At 39.2% G+C, this 20,092-nt stretch overlaps 1 protein-coding gene across 3 annotated transcripts in view; it reads right to left on the bottom strand.

The window, feature by feature from the left end:
• Positions 1-20,092, bottom strand: part of INO80 (INO80 complex ATPase subunit) — a 129,806-nt gene that overhangs the window by 95,364 nt on the left and 14,350 nt on the right. For 2 of the 3 annotated variants that reach the window (XR_003795805.1, XM_029236943.1), the window contains exons 1-6: positions 6,654-6,841; positions 6,227-6,396; positions 6,068-6,135; positions 4,085-4,258; positions 1,758-1,878; positions 455-669 (exon numbers count right to left, since the gene is read on the bottom strand). Coding sequence is in view for 2 of the 3 variants with exons in the window: in XM_029236943.1 (XP_029092776.1) it covers positions 455-669; positions 1,758-1,878; positions 4,085-4,258; positions 6,068-6,135; positions 6,227-6,396; positions 6,654-6,796 (891 nt within the window). In the remaining variant the exon portion in view is untranslated. Of the gene's footprint in view, positions 1-454; positions 670-1,757; positions 1,879-4,084; positions 4,259-6,067; positions 6,136-6,226; positions 6,397-6,653; positions 6,842-20,092 lie in introns of those variants that run through there. The other variant, XM_029236942.1, reaches the window with a different exon arrangement.

The following is a 20,092-nucleotide window of genomic DNA, read 5'->3' as shown; positions in this document are numbered from 1 at the left end:
AGTATATCAAAACATTCAAGCAAATTAAAAGAGCAAAATGAATTCTTATATATGTTTTTCCTAAATCATTCACATTTTCTTCTAATACCTGTGATTATTCAGTAACATCCAAATGTTTATAAAGTCTAAGAAACACACGTCCATCATTTTATTTTAATTTCCTGCATTATGACCTATCAATTTGCTGTCAAATTTCTATTTCTTTATGTAAGAAAACTGCATTCCTCAAAGAGGTTTCCCTCCATTTTTTTGGCCCGGGAGCATAACACAACAATTATCTCATGTATTTTGATCAAATTCTAGAAAATCAGTTAACTGAAGAGAGTACTATTCAGGATTTTCCTAATTCCAAAAGATTAGTTTTCTTTCTGAACCGTGTGAAGGTATCTACCTCTCACAGCTTCTCTCTGGAGGGCAGGCAGAGAAAACATTCTATCTGGAGGCACTCACTTACCTTTGGTAGTTCCTTTTTCACAATGCTGAGCCATACTTTCCTGCGACGGGCATTGAGCTGCTCAATGGATAAGTGCTTCTTCTTGGTGCCAGGAGGAGGTGCATCATGAGAGAACTTGGCAAAGACTTTGGTCTGGTGGTGGTGGCGACGAGGGGATTCTTCAGAGGAAAGCTCTTCATCTCTTCGCCTTTTTTTCTTCACTTTTTTCAACTTAGCTGCAAAGGAAACAGACTCTCAGAAGGTTGCATTTCTTCCCTTCCACAGGAGAAAGTCACAAAACAACCTCATCACTTTAAGAAAAATCAAGGTTCTTTTCTCATTCCACTGAGACTGGCAATGTTTTTCCTTTTATCTATTCAGGTCCATGAATATTCCAAGAAGAAGCTAACACTACCTCAAAAAAGAACACTGGATACTCCCTCTGTTTACATGAAAGAGAAATAGAAGAGAACCTAAGAACTGTATTTCTTTTGAATCCAACAATAGGAAAGGAGGCTTATGAAGTATCATGAGCTCAAGTCATGATCAGAGGAAGGAAACTTTCCTACTTGGTAGCAATGTAAGGTGACTAAAGAAAAAAAACAGAGAAAGAAAAAAAATGCATTAACTGATATGACACTAAGACCTGTGAAAAGAAAACTGCACATGAAACAAAAATCTAGTTTGAGAGGGAGGGTGGAAGGATGAGAAAATACTGAGATAAACAAGGAGGATGTGGAAGAAATAAGGGAAGAAGGCTGAAAAGAGTGTTTCTGTACAGAGTTCATGCCTTTAGGGGAATAAAATCTGCCTAGTACAGATAGTCTAAAACTTTCCTTTCCTATTTCCTTCCTGACTTCCAGCTGCTTGGAACTCAGAGAGGAAAAGACATTTCCTGGCAAACGTGCAAACAAGCACTACAGAAGATCATCAGGAGGTGTCTATTTTAAATCACTACATACAGCAACAATGATAACTTATTCCAAATACTTCAGGTGACTCTTCATACTTCCCTGTGTATAACTAACTTCTTTCTGTCCCAGAACATTTTCAATATTTGGAGAGTATGTAGAAGAAAAAAAGGAATAACCTAATTGGCTTAAATCTCTGGCAAAGAATCTATAGTTCTCATGTCTTCATAATTCTAGAATAGATCATAAACCAAATACAAAATAAATTTAATACTATTTACAACTAGTAATCGGATAAGGGAGACTAGGGTTTTTCAGATAAAGCAAATTTCTACTTCATGGATTATGTTCAAAGCCCAAACGTACCTGGAACTAAGAATGAGTAAAGGTAGAAGGCTGGTCAATATCCTCACCTTTAAGTTTCTTTTCTTCCTTGAATTTCTTTTTTTTGGGTCCAAGAAGGTGCCGTTGTTGCTCATAGAAAGGGTCATATGTGGAGAGCAGTCCTGCACTGTAGTATTGGTATTGCTGCAACTGAAGTAGGCAAAGACAGTGATGTTTAGAAGGGCCTGTCTTTCCTACAGCACAGCCTTCAAATTATCTTTACTAAAGAAAGCTGATCCAGAGAAAAACCATAATTCCTACATACAGTATCCTTCCCACAAAGAGACCAATAAACGTTTAATACATCGAAGTGAATTATTTCCTTAACTTCAGAACAAAATGGGTTCATTGGCTATGCACATGGAAAGTTGTTGAAAATGACTTAAAAAAACAAATAAAAAAAAAAACCCTTCAAAAAAAAAAAAAAAACCCTTCATGATTCTGATTCTCCACCAGAATATTTACTTTGTCCTGACACATATTTATCATTGCAGAAAGGTCTCCTCTTCAATTCATCAACAAGAAATAAACCATACTTCTACTACCGATAGGTCCCCAGATTTACTAAGGTTTCTAATGCCTGCTTTCCCAGCTCTTAGTCTTATATTTAGTTTGAATAGTCCCCAGCCATGACAATTCTTCAATCTTTGAAGTCTTCTCTCTTCATTTCCCACTAAGAGTCTGACAATATTATACACAGTGTCTTTGTTACCAGAATTCTAACATATGAATAATCTATTTTTTTTCTGTCCAGAGAGTACTTAATCTTTTCAAACATTTCATTCAAATTGACCTCCAAAGCTCAAATTTTGTCTGACCTATTACTAACGGGTAAATACGAAGATAAATAAAATTAGGTAGTCCACTGCAGAATCTCTTTCCTGAATTACAGGCAAATGAGTTGTTCAAGACTGAAACTAGGATAGAAGAGTGACATGGAGAACTATTACAAGGTCCTCTGTTAAAGCATTCACACAGCTGTAAACTTAAAATCTGTGGACTTTCCCACATGTGGCTTTTACTTCAATTTTAAGAAGACCAAGTATTTTGAGCACCAACTGGCTTAGCACTATACTTTAAAAAGGAACTCCTTGTCTAAGTCAAAAGTCATACATCTTCATACATCTTACTATTTATTACTTCTACAGGTTTATAACTTTTAGCATATTATTCAAAGCTTTCTGAACTGACTTTGGACCTTAACTAATTGCTGGAAAGTTTTAGGTCTTCAAATATTCTATTGCTCATTATGTGCAAAGTGCTACACTCCTGACAAAAATCAGAAGGCATTTGTAACACCATTCAAATAGTTGCCACATAAAACTATCATCAATCTAATGTTAGTATGTGAAGAAAGGGAGTTTTTCCAAGATAGGAACACTTCCAAAGAACAACTGCATTAAAAAGCAACCACAAGAATTTTAAATGGTGCAGCTGCTTTGGAAAACAGCCTGACAGTTCCCCCAAAGGGTAAGCATAGTGTTATCATATGACCCAGCAATTCTTTTCCTTGGTATATACCCAAGAGAAATAAAAATACCTGTCCACACCGAAAATCTGCACACAAATCTTCAGGGCAGCATTATTCATACGAGCCAAAAAGTGAAACAAGTCACTATTCATAGCTACAATCCATAAAACCCAAAAAGTAGAAGCAATCCAATTAGTTCATCAAATGTTGCATGGATAAATAAAACGCACTATGTCCATACAATGGAATATTATTTGGTAATAAATTGGAATGAGGTACTAATACATGCTACAACATGAATGAACCCTGAAAACCTTATGCTAAGTGAGAGAAGCTGGATACATGTTGTTCCATTTGTATGAAGTGTCTAGAATGGGCACATTTATAGAGACAAATGGTGGACTGATGACTGTCTGGGGCTGAGGGGAATGAAGAGAATGATGGGGGGGAGTTCCCTGCTGGCCTAGTGGTTAGGATTCCAGACATTCACTGCTGTGGCCCAGGTTCAATCCCTGGTAGGGGAACTGAGATTCTGCAAGCCACATGGCAAAAAATTTTAAAATGTAAAAAATTAAAAAAAAAAAAAAAAAAGAAAGAAAGAGAATGAGGGGCAAGAGCTAAGAGAAATGAGATTTCTTTTTGGGGTGAGAAAATGTTCCGAAATTAGAAAGTGATGATAGTTACAAACTCTATGAATATACTAAAACCAACTGAACTGTGTACATTAAAAGGCTGAATTTTTTTGGTATGTGAAGTATATTTCAATTATCAGAACAACCACAACCACCATCTAAATATAAAGTTAAAATGATGTATTTTCAATTAATATAAACCAGAGGGTAAATACCCAGCATGAAAATCTGAGATTTCTCCTGAAACCCTTACCTCCTTGTCTTTACTATACTTATTCTGGTGAAGTTTCTTATATTTGTGCAGTCGCAACATATTATGAAGTTCTTCTCTGCTGAGATTGAGTTCTTCTTCTTCTTCTTCTTCTTCTTCATCATTGTCTTCACTCTGAGAATCTGCCTCACTGGATTCATCACTTAGCAGAATGCTCTGAAAAAGGGAGGAAATGGAAATGGAACCTCTGATATGAAGCAATTCCTTTTATAATCCAAGGGTTTTTTCCAGATCCCAAAACAATGACAAAAACAGCTGGAGGATAGTCATTCCAATTTCCCTTATACTATTCTTTACCAATTCATCTAAAAAACAAAAACATATCAATTAAACCTAGTAGTCACGAATGAAAGAGCGCCAAAACATGAGAAATGCTATCAACAGCAACAAGGCTAAATTTCATTTAGTACATACGCTACACACAAGATAATTTAAATAAATGTCAAATACCAAGGCAAAAAACTAAACAAAACCTAAAAAGCTACTATAGGGCATAAAGGTATAATATAGAAAGCAAGCTGTGATGCCTAATAAAGGGGAAACAACCCCAAAATCCATTAACTGATGAATGGATAAACAAAATGTGGTATTATCCAGATAATGAAGAATTATTCAGCCATTAAAATGAAGGAAGTAGTACCAACATGTGCCACAACATGAATGAACCTTGAAAACATTATGCTAAAAGAAGCCAGACATAAAAGGCCATATTTTATGTTTTCATTTATATGAAATGTCCAGGATAGGCAAATCCACAGAGACAGCAAACAGGTTAGTGGCTCCCAAGGGCTGGGGAAAATAGAGAAAGGGTGACTGTTAATGAACAGAGTTTCTTCCTGGAGTGTTGAAAATGTTCTGGAATTAGATAGTGGTAATGGCTGTATTAACTTTATGAAACTACTAAAAATTATTATACACTTTAAAAGGGTAGATTTTATGGCATGTGAATTACATCTCAATTTTTTAAAATGTGATGGCCAAGCATAAGGTTACTGCATTCCCAACAGTTTAAAACCTCATTGATGTGAAGCTAATCAGGCCTTTTCCACATGAGCGTTTTAAAGGGGCTAGTGATAAAAATAATAGACTACCTTTAAACTACTTTGAGCTCTTCATAAGAAAAGTATAAAATAGAGAAATAATTAGTTTCAATAAAAGAAATGCTAACAATTCAGTCTAGCTAATGACAGTAATCTTGTAAGAGTATAAATGAGATTGTCACTGCCTTGCTTACAAACACTCCAACTGCTTAGCACTGTACAAGAGTTAAAATACAAATTCCGTAACATAGTGTACAAGGCCCAACGTGATCAGCTAATAACCTCAGTTTCTACTATCCTCTTATTTACTGTGCTCCAGCTATACCAACCTCCTTTCTTCCCCAAACATACCAAGTTGCTTCCTTTCTCAGGACTTCTGCCATTGTTCCTTCTGACTGAAATGCTCTTATCTTAAACCTTCACATAGTTCCTTCTGATCATTCAGCAATCAGTTGAAATGTTACCTCTTTAAAGAAACTGTATTTATTTCTTATTTACAGGCTTACTCACTGCCTCCCTACATTAGAATGTAAGCTCCTCAGGCAGGAACCCTATCTATCTACAATAGTATCTCCCAAGGCAGTATGTGCCAATCAACACCTGTTGAATGAAGGAACTACTCAGTAACTAATAAAAAAAAAACAGATTAATAATCCTGATTACAAACCAGTGAGAGCAAGGATCTTATCTATTTCTGTACTCCCTTGCTCAGTATAGGGCTTCATTCCCAAAAATGTTTGCTAAAATGAACTTCGTTGAGTCCTCTAGATTTTTCTCTATAATCTCTTAAAAAACCACACCCAGAATAAAAGACTCATGTCTAGGAAAATCTCTGCCAATGTGCCATAATTAGTCAGTAACCTCTCCTTCTATTTGTAATTTTAGTAGGTTATTTGAATTATAAACATTCTGCCTTATCTCTTACCTTTAGCCACTTTCTGCTTTTCTTCAACTTAGAGAAGTTATATAAATTCCCTTTGTCAGATTTTGTTTCTGTGTAAAGAAACATAAAGAATAAAAAAATGAAAGGACACTTGCCCCCAAAGAACTGATAGTCCAAAGAGGGATCTCACACCACACTGACCTGACTGTAGAACTCCATTCAATGAATATGTGTTTAACATTCCAGAACTACTTGCTCCAGAAGTCTCACCAAGCAATGAATTTGGAGGTTCTTCCTTAACTTGTATCAAGGGATCCCCAGATTGGGGTAATAAAGGATTATTGTCATCCAGTCCATCTTCACTTTCATCACTATAAATTGAAGAATGGTGAATCCACAATAACAGCTGACCCAGCAAAATATTATAATTTATGGTTAGTAGACTGAACACTTTACAGAAGAAACTGATCCTCTGATTAAGCTGACTGTATTTTATTTGAAAGAAAGAAGGAAAAAAAAAATCAAACATCCCAAAACCCATAAAAGATACTTTAACCATAAAATCTACAGGAATGATGGGAATCAGAAATGTGGTGAAACGTTATATTGGGAAGATGGGATACCATACCTAGAAATATTCCTGTTGAAGATGGCTGACGTTTGTCGCAGGAAATGGTCCAACCGGAGGGCCCTCTCCAGGTACTGAAGATAGAGGGGCTTTGCCAGCTCAGTGAAGCCGCCATCGTCCCCGGCACCCAACTCCGAGGCCATAGAACAAATCTGTCTTCATGCACAAGGGTTTCCGACTGCACGGCTGCAGAATGGAGATAAGTAGTGAAAGATGAAATGCTATTCATTCTCCCTTTATTTTGCCTGCTTGCTATCAATATGAAGAGAAATCAGACCTTCTAGACACAAGAAGAAAATACAGCAGTCTACAGAAAGACCATGATGAAGTTCTTGTTAGGCATTGCCTCCTAATGCAAATGCAGAAGTTAAAAGGATGAGAAAAACACCAAACTATAGAAATACTGTCACATGTCACAATGAAAATTCTTGATACTTTTTTGAAGCGGTGCCTTAAAATATATACTCAATTCTCTTTCATCTTACAATTAATAATTACTCACAACTATCTAAATCTGTACCACAGGTTCACTGTCGTACACCTCATAGAGGAGCACATGTTCTCAGCATCACCCTTCAAAACAGCTGCTCCCTTTTTCACTTTGTATTTACATTCATACATATGTGTGAGGTAGTCCACTTACAAGGGAACAGATATACTGGCAGAGTATTTTACAATCCCTTATAAACATGTCATAAAGTATAAAGATTTAGAGATGATTTAAAAAACTGGAACAAAGAGAATAAAAGTGAGGGTGAGAAACCTGAGCATTCTCTTTGCTACCTTATGTTGTTAAGGACAATGTTAGACTAAGAACATCTTCACTAGAGAATCAATCAGTGTTAACAACCTTCCCCCCAACTGTCTTTTATGTAACATCTTCTACCTTGTAACTGGTTATCTTTAAAGAGTTAAGGGGCTGAGCCAAGATTAAATAATGGGACAACACAGAGCAATTAGCCCACCATCTGACATACAGTGAGTACTCAATAAATAGTAAATTACTTGTAAAAGTTCATAATCTAATAAATTAAGGTATAATCTTTAAAGGAAACCAGAATATCTTTATCTCGAGTTGTCTTCTCTTTTTATTACAGATTTTAAAAATTTCCTAATACAATCTTTCTCCTTAAGAGAATGTTAAAAATTCTCTCCCAATTCAGCCACAGATTCAACATAATCCCTATTAAACTCCTAGTAGGCTTTTTTTTCCCCAAAAATTGACAAGCTGATTATTAAATTTATATGGACACACAAAGGAATTAGAATAGTCAAAATAATTTTGAAAAAGTACAGGGCTTACTCACTTATACTTTCTGATTTTAAATATATCATAAAGCTACAGTCACCAGGACAGTGTGGTACTGGCATAAGGATAACCACACAGACCAATGAAATAGACCTGAAATATCCAGAAATAAACCCTTACATTTATGGTCAATTAATTTTCAATGAAGGTGCCAAGGCAATTTCAATGGGGGAAAGGACAGTCTTCAACAAACTGTGCTGGACAACTGAATATATAACACATATAAAAGTTGAATTTAGGGGCTTCCCTGGTGGCACAGTGGTTAAGAATCCTCCTGCCAACGCAGGAGACACAGGTTCAATCCCTGGTCTGGGAAGATCCCACATGCCGCGAAGCAACTAGGCCCGTGAGCCACAACTACTGAGCCTGCACATCTGGAGCCTGTGCTCCACAACAAGAGAGGCCACGATAGTGAGAGGCCCGCACAACGCGATGAAGAGCGGCCCCCGATTGCCGCAACTAGAGAAAGCCCTCGCACAGAAACGAAGACCCAACACAGCCAAAAATAAATAAATTAATTAATTTAAAAAAAAATCTGCACAGTGACCAATGAAATAGGTCCTTTTCTCACTTTAAAAAAAAAAAAAGTTGAACTTAAACCATTACCTCATACCATGCACAAAAATTAACTCAAAATGGATCAGAGACCCAGGTGTAAAACCCCAAAATATAAAACTTCTACAAGAAAAAAAAAAATCCTCATGACTTTAGATATGTATTTATAAAGAACTCTTACAACTCAGTAAGAAGATAACTAAAAACTGGGCAAAAGACTTTGAACAGACATTTTACCAAAGAAGATATACAAATGGCTTAACAGGCACATGGAGATGCTCAACATCAAAAATTGCAAATTAAAATTACAGAGGGATACCACTTTATACCCACTAGAACAGCTACAGTAAAAAGACAAAAACAATTGTTGGGGGAAGATGTGGAACTGAAACCCTCATACATTGCTGGTGAAAATGTAAAATATTATAGCCACTATAGACAAGTTTGGTAGTTGCTTGCAAATTTGAATATAGTTACCATATGACCTAGCACTTCCTCTCCCAGTTATCTATTCAAGAGAAATAAAAACACATGTCCACCACTCAAAGCCTTTTATGTGAATGTTCACAGCAGTATTATTCATAATAGTCAAAAAGTGAAATAATCTAAATGTCCATCAAATGGTGAATGGATAAATAAAATATGGCATGTCTGGACAATGGAATACTATTCAGCAATAAAAAGGAATAAACAATTGATACATGCAATAACATGAATGAACCTCAAAATTTTATGTTAAGTAAAAGAAGTCAGACACAAAAGACCACATACTGTAGAATTCCATTTATATGAAATACCCAGAAAAGGAAATCTATAGAGACAAAAGGTAGATCAGTGGTTCACTGGGGGTACAAAGGGGGAGTGACTACCAATGGATACTAGAGATCTTTTTTAGGGGAGGTAGAAATGTAAATCCACATTGTGGTGACGTTTGCACAATTTTGTAATTTTGCTAAAAATCACTGAATTGTACATTTAAATGAGGTGAATTTCATGGTATACAAAATATCAATCTTGGGAACAGTTAAAGAAAAAAGAGGTTAAAAAATACTTTAGGGCTTCCCTGGTGGTGCAGTGGTTGAGAATCCGCCTGCCAATGCAGGGGATATGGGTTCGAGCCCTGGTCCGGGAAGAACCCACATGCAGCTCCACGTGCCACAACTACTGAGCCTGCATGCACTCTAGAGCCCGTGAGCCACAGCTACTGAAGCCCGCGCACCTAGAGCTCATGCTCCACAACAAGAGAGGCCACTGCAATGAGAAGCCCACACAATGCAAGGAAGAGTAGCCCCTGCTTGCCGCAACTAAAAATAAAGCCCGCACGCAGCCTTTAAGACCCAACACAGCCAAAACTAACTAAAAAAAAAAAAAAACTTTAAGTACTTTTTATAAAAATCTTTATAAAAGACTTTTTTAATAAAAGTCTTTTATAAAGGACTTCAATAAATTCTCATTTTCAAAATGAGACCTAACAGGTACCCATTCCAGAAGATTTCAAAGAACCTTGGTTTTAAAAATAAAGCAAAACTACCTTAGAGAATACATATAATTCATCTTGATACACATACACACAAATTAAAGCATATAAAATTGCTGCTTGGAAGACCTAAATAGACATTTCTCTAAAGAAGGCATACAGATGGCCAACAGGAACACGAAAAGATGCTCAACAATGCTAATAATTATCAGAGAAATGCAAATCAAAACTACAATGAGGTATCACCTCATACCCATCAGAATGGCCATCATCAAAAAGTCTACAAATAAGAAATGCTGGAGAGGGTGTGGAGAAAAGGGAACCCTCCTACACTGTTGGATGGAGGTTCCTTAAAAAACTAAAAATAAAGTTACCATATGATCCAGCAATCCCACACTTGGCATATATCCAGAAAAGACAAAAATTCTAATTCGAAAAGATACATGCACCCCAATGTTCATAGTAGCACTATTTATAATAGCCAAGACATGGAAGCAACAGATCAATGGATAAAGAAGATTCGGGGCTTCACTGGTGGCGCAGTGGTTGAGAGTCCACCTGCCGATGCAGGTAACATGGGTTCGTGCCCCGGTCCGGGAAGATCCCACATGCCGCGGAGCGGCTGGGCCCGTGAGCCATGGCCACTGAGCCTGCGCATCTGGAGCCTGTGATCCGCAACGGGAGAGGTCACAGCAGTGCGAGGCCTGCGTACCGCAAAAAAAAAAAAAGAAGATGTAGTATACATAAACAATGGAATATTATTCAGCCAGAAAGAGTGAAATATTGCTATTTGCAGCAACATGGATGGACCTAGAGATTATCATACTAGTGAAGTCAAATAGAGAAAGACAAATATTATATGCCATCACTTACACATGGAATCTAAAAAATAATACAAATGAACTTATTTACAAAACAGAAACAGACTCACAGACACAGAAAACAAACTTATGGTTACCAAAGGGGCAAGGGACATAGAAAACAAATTTATGGTTACCAAAGGGGAAAGGGGGGAGGTGGATAAGTTTGGAGTATGGGATTAACAGATACACACCACTAAATTAAAATAGATAACCAGGATTTATTGTGTGTGTGTGTGTGTGTGTGTGTGTGAAACTGAACCACTATGCTGTACACCTGAAACTAACACAATATTGTAAATCATCTATAGTTGAATGAAAAAATGAAAAAAAATTGTTGCTTGGCACTCTCCTAAGATTTTATTACAAAATAACTGATATTATTCTCGGGCTTCCCTGGCGGCGTAGTGGTTAAGAATCCACCTGCCAATTCAGGGGACACAGGTTTGAGCCCTGGTGCGGGAAGATCCCACATGCCGTGGAGCAACTAAGCCCGTGTGCCTCTACTGACCCTGTGCTCTAGAGCCCGCGAGCCGCAACTACTGATCCTGCGTGCCACAACTACTGAAGGCCGCGCGCCTAGAGCCCGTGCTCCGCAACAAGAGAAGCCACCGCAATGAGAAGCTCACGCACTGCAACGAAGAGTAGCCCCCGCTTGCCGCAACTAGAGGAAGCCCGCGTGCCAAAAACAAAGACCCAGTGCAGCCAAAAATAAAAATAATAATAAAATAAATTTATTTTTAAAAATTGATATTATGCTCTACTTAATTTAGCTGATAATAAAAATGGTCCTAATTAAGGCGGTATGAAGGTATGACTACAAAGAAATACTGGGTGATTCAAAAGGAACTACTTTCTTTTTTTTTTTTTTTTTTTTTTTTTTTTGCGGTACGCGGGCCTCTCACCGTTGTGGCCTCTCCGGTTGCGGAGCACAGGCTCCGGACGCGCAGGCTCAGTGGCCACGGCTCACGGGCCCAGCCGCTCCGCGTCACGTGGGATCTTCCCGGACCGGGGCACGAACCCGTGTCCCCTGCATCGGCAGGCGGACTCTCAACCACTGCGCCACCAGGGAAGCCCAAAAGGAACTACTTTTTAAAATAATTCCTCAGTATCTGGGCTGCATAATAACATGAAGTCAAAACCAATTTGTCCAGGAAAGGTCAGAGTTACTTGTATGGTCTTACAATGCTCAATGTGCCCCCCGTGACACCAAGTACACATCAATCCTATAGTCTGATTCTCCCAGAATCACCTCTGTAGCATATCACCATTGATAGTTGAAATAGCAACCATGAAATAGCACTTTCTTATTTCCACAAGGCTAAAGTAGGAGGTGCATGAAGTTCATGACATATCTCCACAAGAAGAAGTCTTACGATGATATCTGGAGAGTCAAGGAATATTTTTAAAGTGTCTGATTAGGGCTTCCCTGGTGGCGCAGTGGTTGGGAGTCCGCCTGCCGATGCAGGGGACATGGGTTCGTGCCCCGGTCCAGGAAGATCCCACATGCCGCGGAGCGGGTGGGCCCGTGAGCCATGGCTGCTGAGCCTGCGCGTCCGGAGCCTGTGCTCCGCAGCGGGAGACGCCACAACAGTGAGAGGCCCGCATAAGGAAAAAAAAAAAAAAAAAGTGTCTGATTAGATTTTTACTGTTGTAAAATATACATAACATAAAATTTACCACTTTAATCATTTGTAAGTAGAAAATTCAGTGGCATTAAGTACATTCACATGTATGCTCACACACCCAGACTACTGCTGCCTAATCTGGCTTCCCACCTCCAGGTACTTCTCCCTCTGATCCATCTTTGCAGCTACTTCCAGATCAGTATTTCCAAAACATCACTCTGATTATGTTGTTATCCCGCAATAGCTTTCCAAAATCCAATGAAGTCTAAATTCCTCAACAAGAGATTCAAAGACCTTTTTCATCTAGCTTCAAGCTACTTTTCCAATTTTACTACTTCCCTATACTCGACACAAATTAAGAATACCCTGAAAATGTCTCTTAACTTCCTCTCAGATCCATCCCAATATTCACGTGAAGAGCTCTTTAAAACTCCTCCAACCACATGCTCTTACTGCCATTTCAAAGGATTAATACATGATGTTAGAGCAATTCACCATTGATTGGCCTGGTCCATACCCTGAACTCTGGCTCTTTAATCCTGATTATCCTGCAACTGGACTATGATCCCCCTTTAGGTCCCCTGGCTAAGCTTGATATCCATGGTAAAGTGTCTGCCTTCAAATCATACCCAAACTTACCTACCTGTATCCATATATGGTCCTGGACTGAACTGCTTTGCACTCTCTAATTACTGCTATGCCTTTATGGATGCTGTCTTGCCCTTATCCTATGAATAACATCTCTGAAAGAAAAGTCTCACCAAGCTGAAATGAAATCCTTCAAAGACAAAATGAGTGAAATACACTGTTCCAGGAAACACTTTTAGATTATTCTTAGCTAAGACTATTCTCTTCTTTGAACATCTGTATGGTTATTTATGGAAAGCATGGCACTTATATGATTTTACAGTCTATTAACTGTATACATGCACACCTTAGCTCCCTTACTAAACAAACTTACTAAACTATTTGGGCAAAGAGTCCCTATCTCATGAGTCTATTTGGTTCTGATATTTACAAATGACCATATTAATTTGCTTTTCAAAGCACAGTCTTAAATGTCAAGGCTACAAAACTCTAGTTCTAATGTTACTTTCTGTATAAAGACAATCTGTAGTCAATGACCATAGGTCTCTACTCATATCCTGGACACATGATTTGGGGACAAAAGTTTAAATAAGACAAATCAAAAGATAACAAAAGTCGGGTAACTTAAGCAGAATGTGTTCAATCATTCAGTATCCATCCTTGTTGAACAAGAATAGGAGAATGCATGAACTGAGTATCTTTCAGGGAATCCTCCTTAAAATTTGTCTCTCAGGCAAGCCTAGATAAATATAGGGAGGTGAGAGATCAAGGTGTTACTTCTAGACAAGAACCTGAAGGACACCTGCGTCAACTGCCAATTCTTAGCTGAGGACAGAATTTCCATCTTCCTCCAAATGAAAAGCCTAACAAAGATACCTACTTGGAGGGAAAGCCACCCTATCTCTGAATAGAGATGAGCTAAGAGGCACCGTTCAAACGGTAGCCTAGTCTAGGAAACTGTTTTTAGCTTGGATTTTAATTTTTTTTTAATCTTTTTTTCCTAACAGCAATGGTTAAGAACGTGATATATCATGACCACCTAATAAAATACTCAGTCACAATTATGACCATTAAGTATTTGTCTTAAGACCTACACATTTAGACTTTCCATACTTAACTCTATTTTCACTTCTGATTTCTCTTTATAAATGCTACCCCAAATTGGTTTCATACCAATCATTTAGAGAAGCATTTCCCAAAGTTTGCTTCTCTGAGTACGACCTCAAGATATTAACAAATGACCATGAATATTAAAAATATTAATGCATTGAAGTCAGGCTTAAGATTCTTTAGTCTTCAATATGCTAATGTGCTCTTAGTCTCTCTCCAAGAGAAATTCCCAACTTATTTGACTATTCTACAGCAAAATACTCATTGAAATATCTCAGAGAAGACCAGATTGAGAATCACTGAATTAGTCAGATATCTAAAGAGAGTTCAATCATAACTGCCTTTAAGAAGTAATTCCTGGCTTCCCTGGTGGCGCAGTGGTTAAGAATCCGCCTGCCAATGCAGGGGACATGGGTTCGAGCCCTGGTCCAGGAAGATCCCACATGCCGCGGAGCAACTAAACCCGGGCGCCACAACTATTGAGCCTGCGCTCTAGAGCCCGCGAGCCACAACTACTGAGCCCACGTGCCACAACTACTGAGTCTGCACTCTAGAGCCTGTGCTCAACAGGAGAAGCAACCGCAATAAGAAGCCCGCGCACCGCAAGGAAGAGTAGCCCCTGCTCTCCGCAACTAGAGAAAGCCGGCGCACAGCAACGAAGACCCAGTGCAGCCAAACATAAAATAAACTAAATAAAAATAAATAAATTTTTTTAAAAAAGAAGTAATTCCTAAATTTATCAATACTAGCACACAAAAGGCTGAGTAAAGGTACAGCTCTTATGGGAACAACTATAGCTTTAAAGCATTTAGAGGACTAAAGACAGTCTGTAGCAGGTTATAGGCTGTAGCTCACATAAAAAGCCAAGTATTAAGGTAACAAAGTAACTGGCATTCCCACCTGCACTCCCCCATAACTCAGGCAATCTGTAACCCAAACCTATTACGACTGAATGTGATTTACTGAATCAGAGCTACAGGCTACACTGATAATTTGCAGAGCTATGGCACAAATAGCAGGATCAGGCCAAATAAATAAACTCCATAATATTTTAAAAGACAGAAATAAGACCAAAAAAAGAACGGAGATGCTATTTTCACATGAATATTAAAGCAACATTTCACTCATTCAGCTATTCAATGCTCAACTCTAAGTGTAGTGTAGAAAAACATATTTCCTTCAGAGAATTTAGTCTAATAGGGAATTTAAGGCTCAAACATAAATAACCACAATAAAAAGCACACATGGGAAGTCACTTAAGAGACATACAGATAAAGTGCCATGGGAGTTCAGGAAAAAAGTATTACTCATGGGGCTTCCCTGGTGGCGCAGTGGTTGAGAGTCCACCTGCCGGTGCAGGGGACACGGGTTCGTGCCCCGGTCTGGGAAGATCCCACATGCTGCAGAGCGGCTGGGCCCGTGAGCCATGGCCGCTGGGCCTGCGCGTCCGGAGCCTGTGCTCCGCAACGGGAGAGGCCACAACAGTGAGAGGCCTGCGTATCGCAAAAAATAAAACAAAACGAAACAAAATCCAAGCTGCCTTTTTTGCAGAAATAGACAAGCTGATTCTAAAATTCATGGAGTGGTTGGCAGTGGCTGGGAATCCACCTGCCAGTGCAGGGGACACAGGTTCGAGCCCTGGTCTGGGAAGACCCCACATGCTGTGGAGTAGCTAAGCCTGTACACCACGACTGCTGAGCTTGCGCTCTGGAGCCCACAAGGCACAACTACTGAGCCTGAGAACCACAACTACTGAAGCCTGCGCGACTGGAGCCCGTGCTCCGCAACAGGAGAAGCCACCACAATGAGAAGCCCGTGCACCAAAGCGAGGAGTGGCCCCCGCTCGCTGCAACTAAAGGAGGCCCACACGCAGCAACAAGGACCCAATGCAGCCAAAAATAAATAAATAAATTTTTATAAAATTCAGGGAATTGCCTGGTGGTCCAATGGTTAAGACTCAGCACTTTCACTGCTGTGACCTGGTTTCTATCCCTGGTCAGGGAGCTAAGATCCTGCAAGCCATGGCATTGCCGAAAGAATAAATAAAAATAAAATAACATTCATATGTAAATGCAAGGGACCTAGGACAGCCAAAACAATCTTGAAAATGACAAAGTTGGAGGATTCATACTTCTGATTTCAAAACTTACTACATGGGGCTTCCCTGGTGGCGCAGTGGTTAAGAATCTGCCTGCCAATGCAGGGGACACGGGTTCGAGACCTGGTCCAGTAAGATCCCACATGCCGTGGAGCAGCTAAGCCCATGCACCACAACTACTGAGCCTGCACTCTAGAGCCCGCATGCCACAACTACTGAAGCCCAAGCGCCTAGAGCCCGAGCTCCACAACAAGAGAAGCCGCCGCAATGAGAAGCCCATGCACTGCAATGAAGACTAGCCAGCCCCCACTCACCGCAACTAGAGAAAGCCCGCGCGCAACAACGAAGACCCAACGTAGCCAAAAATAAATAATTTTTTAAAAAAAGAGAGAAAAAAACAGGTGGAGACAGAACTCACTTAAAAAACAAAAAACTTACTACACAGCTGTAGTAAGTATTAAGATGTGTGTTGCTGACGTAAGGCTAGAAATATAAATCAGTGGAACAATTGAGAGTCCAGAAATAAACCCTTACATTTATAGTCAACTGATGTCCCACAAGGGTGTCAAGATAATCCAATGGGGAAAGAACAGCCTTTTCAACAAATGGTGCCATGACAACTGTACAGTAACGTGCAAAAGAATGAAGTTGGAACTCTTCCTTACACTACACACAAAAATTAACTCAAAAGAGAACACAGACCTAAATTTAAGAGCAAAAACTATAAAACTCTTAGAAGAAAATATAAGGGCAAATCTTCATGACCTTGGATGAGGTAACGGCTTCTTAGATACATACCAATAGCAAAATCAACAAACAGCAAAACAGATAAACTGGACTTAATATCTTTAGTGCTGTAAATGATACTATCAAGAAACTGAAAACTCACAAATCGGAGGAAATATTTGCAAATCACATATCTGATAAGGGACTGATACCCAGAATATATATATATATTTTTTAACATCTTTATTGGGGTATAATTGCTTTACAATGGTGTGTTAGGTTCTGCTTTATAACAAAGTGAATCAGTTATACATATACATATGTTCCCATATCTCTTCCCTCTTGCGTCTCCCAGAATATATTTTTAAAAGCTCTTAAAACACAGTAACAAAAAGACAAGTAACCCAATTTAAAAATGGGCAAAGGGGACTTCCCTAGTGGTCCAGTGGTTAAGACTCTGCACTTCTACCGCAGGGGACGCGGGTTCAATCCCTGGTCAGGAAACTAAGATCCCATGTGCCACATGGCACAGCCAAAAATTTTTTTTTAGGAAATTAATTAATTAAGAATGGGCAAAGGATGTGAATAGATATTTCTCCCAAGGGGCTATTTCAATGGCTAATAAGCACATAAAAAGATGATTTAACATCATTAGCCATCAGGGAAATACAAATCAAAACCACAATAAAGGGCTTCCCTGGTGGCGCAATGGTTAAGAATCCACGTGCCAATGCAGGGGACACGGGTTCAAGCCCTGGTCTAGGAAGATCCCACATGCCACGGAGCAATTAAGCTCGTGTGCCACAACTGCTGAGCCTGCGCTCTAAAGCCTGCAAGCCACAACTACTGAGCCCATGTGCCACAATTACTGAAGCCTGCGTGCCTAGCGCCCATGCTCCGCAACAAGAGAAGCCACGACAATGAGAAGCCTGCGCACCACAACGAACACTAGCCCCTGCTCACCGCAACTACAGAAAGCCCGCGCACAGCAACGAAGACCCAACACAGCCATAATTAAATAAATAAATTTATATTAAAAAAACACAATAAAACCCACTAGAATGATTATAATAGAAAAGATAGATAGTAACAAGGGTTGACAAGGATGTAGAGAAATTGGAACACTCATACATTGCTAGTGGGAATGTAAAATGGTGCGGCCATGTGGGAAAAGCCTGACAGTTTCTCAAAAGGTTAAACATATGTTAACCTTTGACCGAGCAAATCCACTTCTAGGTATACCCAAGAGAAATGAAAACATAGGTCCACAAAAAAACTTAGACATGAATCTTCATAGTAATATTCACAATAGCCAAAAGGTGGAAACAACACAAATGTCCACGAACTGATGAATGGATAAGTAACATGTGGTATATCCATACAATGGAATATTATTTGTCAATAGAAAGAGATGGAATACTAACAGATGCTATAACATAGATGAACCTTGAAAATATTATGCTAAATAAACAAGCCAGTAAACAAAGGCCTCATACTGTATGGTTACATTTATGAGCTATCCAGAAAGGCAGCTCTATAGAAACAAAAAAATGATCAGTGGTTGTGTGGGACAGAAGGTTGGGACAGGGGTAAGTGGGGAATGGGGTGTGACTGCTAATAAGCAGGAGTTTCTTTGGGGGCTGATGAAAATGTTCTAAACTGACACTGAAATTAATTGTTGCAACTCTGTGAACATATTAAAACCAAAGAATATACCAAAACCATATACATTTTAAATGGTGAATTTTATCAACTGGGAATTATATCTCAATAAACATGTTAAACTGTGTCATTTCTGCACAGAAAAAAAAAAAATACAGTTAAAAAGTAAATGATGGGGCTTCCCTGGTGGTGCAGTGGTTGAGAATCCGCCTGCCAAGGCAGGGGTCACGGGTTTGAGTCCTGGTCTGGGAAGATCCCACATGCTGCGGAGCAACTAGGCCCGTGAGCCACAACTACTGAGCCTGCGCGTCTGGAGCCTGTGCTCTGCAACAAGAGATGCCGCGATAGTGAGAGGACCACGCACCGTGATGAAGAGCGGCCCCCGCTCGCCGCAACTAGAGAAAGCCCTCGCACAGAAACAAAGACCCAACACAGCCAAAAATAAAAAAAAAAATTAAAAAAATTAAAAAGTAAATGATAGGGTTTCCCTGGTGGCGCAGTGGTTGAGAGTCCGCCTGCCGACGCAGGGGACACAGGTTCGTGCCCTGGTCTGGGAAGATCCCACATGCCGCGGTGCGCGTCTGGAGCCTGTGCTCCGCAACGGAAGAGGCCACAACAGTGAGAGGCCCGCGTACCGCAAAAAAAAAAAAAAAAAAAAAGTAAATGATAAACTGTGAAAAATATTTGCAACACTTTACAAATTTAAATCTCATATAGAGGGTTCTTACAAAATTCTAACAGTAGCATAATACCTCCAACACATAGAACCCACCCAACAATTTTCTGTTTAAAAGGACTGTTACTATTATTATCCCACTTACAGATAAGGAATCAAAGGTTTACACATGTTAAGTAACTTGCTCAAGGTCATACCACTTAATACGGAATGTGGATTTGAATCTAGACAATCTGACTCCTGAATCCTCACCTGTAACCGCTATAAGACTAGAAATTTATTATATAAAGGGAATCATACTGCATGTATACTTTTGTGTCTGGATTCTTTTTCTTTTAGTATGCTTTTGAGATTCATCCATGTTTCTACATATAGTTCACTCCTTTTTGTTGCTGAATCAGATTCCATTACAAGAATGAATATAACCACAATTTGTTTATCTATTCTCCTGTTGATGGATATTTGGGTTTTCGTTTCTCTTTGGGTAAATTCCTAGCAATGGAACTTCTAGGTCATAGGTAGGTATATGTTTACCCTTATAAGAAACCACCAAGCAATTTTCCAAAGTGGTTCTCCTATTTTACACTCCCACCAACGAGCAAGAATTCTAGTTGCTTCCCATCTTTGTCAACACTTGGTATTATAATATCTCACTGTGGCTTTCATTTGTACATCCTTGATGACTGATGAAGTTGAGCACCGTTTCACACACCTAATGGCCATTTGTATAAATTCCCTTGTGAAATGTCT

This window comes from Monodon monoceros, unplaced genomic scaffold (assembly GCF_005190385.1).
Source record: "Monodon monoceros isolate NGI ecotype Baffin Bay Population unplaced genomic scaffold, NGI_Narwhal_1 Super_Scaffold_21, whole genome shotgun sequence".
In the NCBI taxonomy this organism is placed as follows: Eukaryota; Metazoa; Chordata; class Mammalia; order Artiodactyla; family Monodontidae; genus Monodon; species Monodon monoceros.
The sequence above is the reverse complement of the archived record's forward strand: the minus strand, read 5'-3'. Positions and strand labels throughout refer to the sequence as shown.